General features: G+C 63.6%; 1 protein-coding gene across 2 annotated transcripts; it reads right to left on the bottom strand.

Annotated features, from left to right (window-relative positions):
• Positions 1-732: 732 nt before the first annotated feature.
• On the bottom strand, positions 733-5,505 carry IL11RA (interleukin 11 receptor subunit alpha). Of its 2 annotated transcripts, none has more exons than XM_035902721.1 (12): positions 5,406-5,505; positions 4,992-5,052; positions 4,709-4,875; positions 4,423-4,537; positions 3,566-3,598; positions 3,026-3,189; positions 2,726-2,889; positions 2,469-2,610; positions 1,902-1,997; positions 1,643-1,742; positions 918-1,000; positions 733-814 (listed from the first exon to the last, which is right to left on the bottom strand). In XM_035902721.1, exons 1-12 carry the CDS (start codon positions 5,503-5,505, stop codon positions 798-800), a joined length of 1,242 nt encoding a protein of 413 aa, XP_035758614.1. In that variant the 3' UTR covers positions 733-797. The 2 variants fall into 2 exon arrangements, with proteins under 2 accessions (XP_035758614.1, XP_009645640.1); XM_009647345.2 differs by having other exon boundaries at positions 778-817.
• Positions 5,506-6,175: the final 670 nt, after the last annotated feature.

Below are 6,175 nucleotides of genomic sequence, written 5' to 3'. Positions count from 1 at the left end.
TGCTGGCGCTGAGTACCGGGGTCGGGAGGTGCCAACACATGGAAGCCATTAGAGGGGCCGGGTCGAGGCACAGGGAGAGGGCCACATGCTGAGCAAGGGTGGCTGTGCAGAGGGTCCCGTCCCTACTGCTGAGCTGGGCAGGGCAGGGGAGATGTCCCAGGCAGCTGCCTGCATCTTCTTCTGACACTCAGCAAGGGCTCGCCTGGGCAAGGGTCTCTCTCAGCCCCTCCAGACTCCAGGGGAGGAGGCTGACCTGTTTGGGGACCAGCACTGCTGCACCTCCTACAAGTATTGTCCCCAATCTGGCATCTCACCCGGTGCCACTCACCTCTCCCCTGGCGCAGCACCATCTGCAAGGGGGTCTTGCCTGGGCAGTGCCAATCTCTCTGCTGTTGGCTGGGTGGGGGACGATGGGCAGGCTCAGCACCCCCTTCTCACTGATGCCCGGCACTCCTGGGAGCCTGCACCCATGGTCCCCCTCGACACTAGGCAGTGAAGTAAGGTTGGCTCAGAGTCTTATCCCCATATGTTCAGCAGCGCACGGCGGTGGGGCTGGCCCATCGCCCAAGTCCAAGGTGCCTCCAGCTGGCTCCTGGTGGGCACAGGCAGCCCAAAGCTCCTGGGAGCACAGCCTCTCTCCTTAGGATCCGTCCTGTACCCCCAGGGTGCTGGAGGCTCCAGCAATGTCCACAGCCATGGGGTGACCCGGGAGGCGTGGGGTCCTTGGGGGCCAGCAACGGCATCAAGTCCCATGCGTGGGCAAGCGGGTGCAGGGAGCAGGGATCGGCCAGGGCTCACTACAGGATCTGATCCTCTGCTGAGAGAGAGGGCAGGGGGTCAGAGGGGGCACTGACCTGATCCCCTCCCACACCCCCTTCCCTGTATCCCCCCATCATCCCCCCTGCACCCTGACTCACTTGGCAGCGCCTTCAAGTGGGTGGCAGCAACCAAGAAGTTGTGGGGTTTGGTCTCGCCCTTGCTGTGTTTCCTCACCCGGAGCCTGGGGACAGAGCAGCAGTGGCTGAGGACGCCGAGCAGCCCCCCTGGGCACTGGGACCGCCCGCGTCCCTGGCAATCCTGCTCTGCATACCCATACAGCTGTGCCCAGCTGTGCCCAGCCGCTCCAGTGGGTCAGCTCCAGGGCTACAGCAGGAGCTGGTCACAAGATTGGGCAGGGCTGGGCTGGGGACAGGGATGGACAGCAGAGCCATGGCATGGGGACAGGACCAGCGGGCAGTGCCCAGGGGTAGGACTGCCTAGCCCTGGGCATATGGAGGGGTCTCTGCACTGACCACGGAGCAGGAGAGTCCCCAGGAAGGCAGGAGGCTTTGGGGGGACATTAGCAGCAAGCAGCGTCTTTGGGGGATACAGAGAAAGGTCCCATGGATTTGGGCTCATCAGAAAGACCCCAGATGGGCTGGGCAGTGCTGCAGCTGCAGCTGGTGGGGTGTGCTGGGAAGAGGCGTTGATGTGGCAGGGGGTAAGGGGAGCACAGGCCACCTTATGGGGCTGGCATCAGGTCTGTTTGGGCAGGGACCCCAAAGCAGGGTTGGGGGCACATAAGGCACGCCATGCTTTGGGGGACCAGAGTGGGATGGGGACAGCAATCATGCAGACCCCTCCCTCCCAAAACCCAACCTACCAGATAAGGATGGTGATGATGAGAACAGCAGCCAGTACAAAGAAGGCGAAGATCCCGAGGGACACCAGGATGGCCATCTTCTCCAGGGAGTCACTGTGGTCTGGGAGAGAGGGACTGTCACAGCCAAGGGATGCTGCAGGGGGACCCTGTTGCAAGTTCCTGGGCATCCCAGACACACAGAGGCATGGGGCAAGAGACCCTTCCCATAACTGCCTGTGGGCAGTCCCCACCCCTGCCCACCACCTCCAGCTCTACTCACTGATGGGCTCAGGGTTGGGAGCCTGGGAGGGCTCCTCGGCCAGGCTTTCCAGGCTGGCATCTATAGTGGTTTCTTCACTTGCCGCGGTGGCCGGGTCTGGAAGTACAGAGGGGATGCAGATCACTCACCCAAAATCTTGGGTAGCACCCCAGGGACCCACAGAGATGAGCAAAGGGTGCCCCTGTGCCCCAGGGGTCCCACAAGCCTGAGGGTGCCCCTGGGGTGCTACTGGTGCTATGGGAGCCCCGCTCTGCCCTAAGGCTGTGGGGGGCAATCCCCAAATGGCAGCAGCATGGCTGCAGCCTGCTGTGGGGCTGGGAGATGCTTTTCCCCTTTGAAGCTCTGCCTCCCACTGTGGGGCCAGTTTTCGGATGGCACATGGGACCAGCTTTTTGGGTCAGCTGTAAGAGACCACAGGAGTTGGGGCTTGCTCTGGGTGATATTTGGGGGAATGGGTGCCATGGGGAAGGGGCTGCAAAGGGGAAGCCCAGGGTGCTGGAAGGGCTTTGGGGAAGGATGGTGCAACCTGGTAGGGATGGTGGGGGCTTTAGCTTGTCCCCCTCGCACCTCTGACTGGCGTCGCCCGGGCCTCGGCACTCCACTCGCTCCAGTTCCCCGCATCCAGGAAATCCTTGGCGCTGACTTGGACCACGTGCTCCAGCCCGGCAAAAGCATCTGTGATCACTTCGGAGAGGTTCACCGTCTCCACCTGCACCAGGCAGAGGGGAGCTGTGGGACAGAAGGGTGCACCCCTTGCTGTCCTCCCTGGCCCTGTGCCCACCCTGCTCCCATGCCGGCTTTGCCTCCCCTTGCCCACCGCTTACCACGGACCAGGAGCGGTGGATGATGGGCCGATACTGGAGCCGAAACCTGAGCTGGAAGTGGGGCTCCTTGGGCCAGGAGGAGGGGTACTTCCAGCTCACATGGAGCCGCCGTGGGGCCAGAGGGATGGGCTCCACCACCAAGCCCTCCGGAGGGTCCGGCTTAACTGCATGGGAGAGGACAGGGAGCCCCTGTCACACCGCCCTGCTGCACAGAGGGGTTCTGGGCTCCCCACTGCCACCTGGGGCTGGATGACTGGGGAATGGACAGACACAGGTACAGACGGGTGGATGGGGACTCACTGATGGCCTGCATGGTTATGTCGAGGAGGCGGAAGCTGGAGCCCAGCGGGTTCACCTCAGTGATGTTCAGGCGGTAGGAGCTCCAGAACTCCGACCCGTGGACAGTGCAGGTGCCAGGGCGGGACGGATCCTGCAGGCACGGCCCCACATGCCCATTCTTGTTCCTGTGGACGGGGAGGCAGGGGGGTGAGATGTCCCCCAGCCCCCCATGCATAGCTTCCCGCTGCTACCAAGGTGGTGCCATGTGGGGAGAACCCCATGCCAAGAACCCAGTGGAGGAGACAGCCCCTGTTACGGCTCACGCAGGGCCCGGGCAGCTGCCCTCACCCCTGCTGAGCCCACCACATCCCTCTGAGCATGACTGAAGTAACCCCCATCCCAGCCCCACAGTCCCTCCTGGGAAGGTCCCTTCCTGCGGCAAACCCTTCTCCCAGGTCCCCAGGTTTGGGGAGCTGGTTCCCACACGGGGACAACCAGCCCTCACCTCGGGCACCCCACTGAGGACTTTGGGACGGGGGCTGGGGTGGGAGCCAGTCCTACCTCCGCTTCTCTTCACCCGTCAGCGATTTCTTCCTGCCATGGAGAGACAGAAAAGCAGACAGTGAGGATAAGGGGACAGCATGAAGCCAACCCCACCATGACCCAGAGGAGGGACAGGGGTCTCTGCAACAGCGCTGGGGGGCTGCTCTGCTGAGCCCCACTCCTGCATTGATGCACATGGGTGGCACAGCTCAGGGGACAGAGCTAACACCATCCCTAGCCCTGTCCGCAAGCAGCCTGGCAGCAGGAGCCAGGGGTCCCAGGGGAACAAGATGGTGGGGTGCCCAGGAGGGTCCTTCTTGGAGGACCCCCCTTGCGCACCCAGGGTTTCATCACACCACAGCAGCAAAGGCGCAGGGACGCTGACAAAAGCAGCTCCCCGGCAGCTGGCTTTGCCCTCACCCTACGGCCTCCAAATCTCCTCGCTTCCCACTGCCTCCTTCCCGCCGAGCCCCCATTGCTCCACATGTTCCCCTCCCCAACAAGCTCCCAGCCCCCCGCTCCTGCAGCTTTCAGCAGGGCTGTGCTTTATGGGCTCCGGCTGAACTTCAAAGCAGCCCGCTAATTTGGCCTACTGGGATAATTGGAAGCAGTGGTGCTGTCAGGGCTCCTTTCACCCTGAAGCATGCCGAAGTGCTTGGCCCCCCAATGCCGCTGGGGGGCCCCCCTCGGAGCAAACAAATGCTTGGTGCTCTGCTCACCCCAAAACATGACCTGCCCCAGGGCGCAGCATGGTCCTTGGGGCAGGAGGTGAACCCAGGGCCACGGGTCAGATGGCCAGCAGGATTTGGTGGTTGTCCTCTGCCAGGGCTCAACATGTAAACCCCCCTACCCCGTGTCCTATAGGGATACATCACCTGTAGGTTGTGATGTATCTGGTGGGGAGGAAGGTTTCCACGCTGGAGGTCCAGGAGCAGGAGAAATTCTCATAGTCGGATGCTCTGCAGGATACAAAGGGGACCCCCGGCAGGTCTGGGGTCCAGGGGGAAGCAACGGTCAGTGAGGGGGTCCCCGTCCCACAGCCCAGCCAGCACACAGGGACCCCTGTATCACCATGAAGTCCCCCCTTGGCAAGCTCCTGCCAGGGCCCATCCCAGTGGGGCCGCACCCCCCCATACTCCAGCCCGTGGACATGCTACTCACACCCCAGCCGCAGGGACATGGTGTGCAGGAGGCCACCGTCCTTGCCGTGGCAGCTGTAGGTTCCCGCGGTGGCCAGGCTGGCACGTGGCAGCACCAGAGCTCCCTGCCAGACGGCCGAGCCCTCCGGCAGCGCCGCAGCACCCGCCCGTCTCCATTGCACCGGCGAGCTGGGGAGCAGAGACCAGGCAGGCGGTGTTAGAGGATGGGGACGGCAGGGTCACCAGGCCCACCCCATAAACCATCCCCGCGGATAAATCCCCCAGCGTGCACAGAAAACACCTACCTGGCATGGGCACCGGCACACGGCAGGGTCACCTCTGTTCCCACCTGTCCGTACTGCACACCTGGAGGGACACACACGTGTCCCAGGATGGGTTAGCGCCCCGTGCAACCCCGTGCCAGGGCTGGGGGTCGAGGTGGGCAACCCGGGGCTGTACCCCCCCTGGGGAGCTGGGCGTTGGGGTCTTGCTACATGCAGGTACCACCACGGGAGACTGGGAGGGACTGATCCCAGTTGGGACTGGGCAGTGGGGGTCTGCATGGGGGTGCTGGCCAGGGGACACCCATCGCTGTGTGGCTGCGTTTCGTGTACAGCCTGACTCCGATAGGTCTGGGGCTGCATAGGAGGAATTGGGTGCCGCCAGTGTCCCCATGCCTGGGATGTGGGGGGCTGTGTGGGGGGCTTGGTGGGGCTCACCTTCCTCTCCCCAGCCCTCGGGGACGGCGAGGGAGGCTGATGCCAGGGCTGCTGCGAGGAACACCATCACCCTGCCCAGGCCTGGGATGGGACTGCGCATCTGGAGGAGGCAGAGCAGGGAGGGAAGAGGGTGTTATCTCCTGCAGCAGGGCAGCCAGCAGGGGCCACAGCCCAGAGGACCCCGCAGCTCCCTCTCGTCTCGCCCCATCCTGCCGGGGACAGCACGGGGGCCATATGGCAGGGACCCCAGCTGGGACAGCTGGGAGGGTCTGTGCCACTGTCACAGCTGGCCCCTGGCTGATGAGGAGTCCCCACGCCTGGAGGGGGGACACAAAGAGCAGACACCGACCAGGAGCTCAGGGCTGCGTGGGTTGGCGGAATTAAAGGTTCTTTGCCATTGCAGTCCTGTGCTGGGAGCCCTGGCTGGCTCCCAGACCTGGGGTGGTCCAGAGATCTGTACCGGTGCAGCTGGAGTGGGAAGGGACCGAGGAGAAATTCTGCCCTGTATTTACATGGCAGGAGACAGCAGTTGGATCTGAACAGGCTCACACAGCTGGGGAGAGCATGCTTGTGAGAGCTCAGACCACACCGAGAATGGGGCTGGCTGGGGATCCCGCATCGCTGCCCATCCGTGCACCCACTGCAGGGCTGGTCCATGCCGGTCTGTGCCCTCCTGGGCCATTTGGCATCTCTGGACCCAGGGAGAATGGCCCTGAAATCCCTTTCTCCTGCTCAGAGGTCACCAGTGGGTCTGGGGCGAGAAGTGCGTG

This window comes from Egretta garzetta, unplaced genomic scaffold (genome assembly GCF_000687185.1).
Source record: "Egretta garzetta isolate BGI_Z169 unplaced genomic scaffold, ASM68718v1 scaffold59, whole genome shotgun sequence".
NCBI lineage: Eukaryota > Metazoa > Chordata > Aves > Pelecaniformes > Ardeidae > Egretta > Egretta garzetta.
Note: the sequence above shows the minus strand (reverse complement) of the source record. Positions and strands in the feature narration are given on the sequence as shown.

Bases quoted from the DNA above. Each gene is read 5' to 3' on its own strand.
- IL11RA (XM_009647345.2), bottom strand. From the start codon at position 5,505: ATGCGCAGTCCCATCCCAGGCCTGGGCAGGGTGATGGTGTTCCTCGCA. The intron at 3,599-4,422 runs GTGATGTATCCC...TCTCCATGGCAG, and splicing joins AGATACATCACAACCTACAG to GAAGAAATCGCTGACGGGTG. The intron at 1,743-1,901 runs GTGAGTAGAGCT...CCTCTCTCCCAG, and splicing joins TCCCAACCCTGAGCCCATCA to ACCACAGTGACTCCCTGGAG.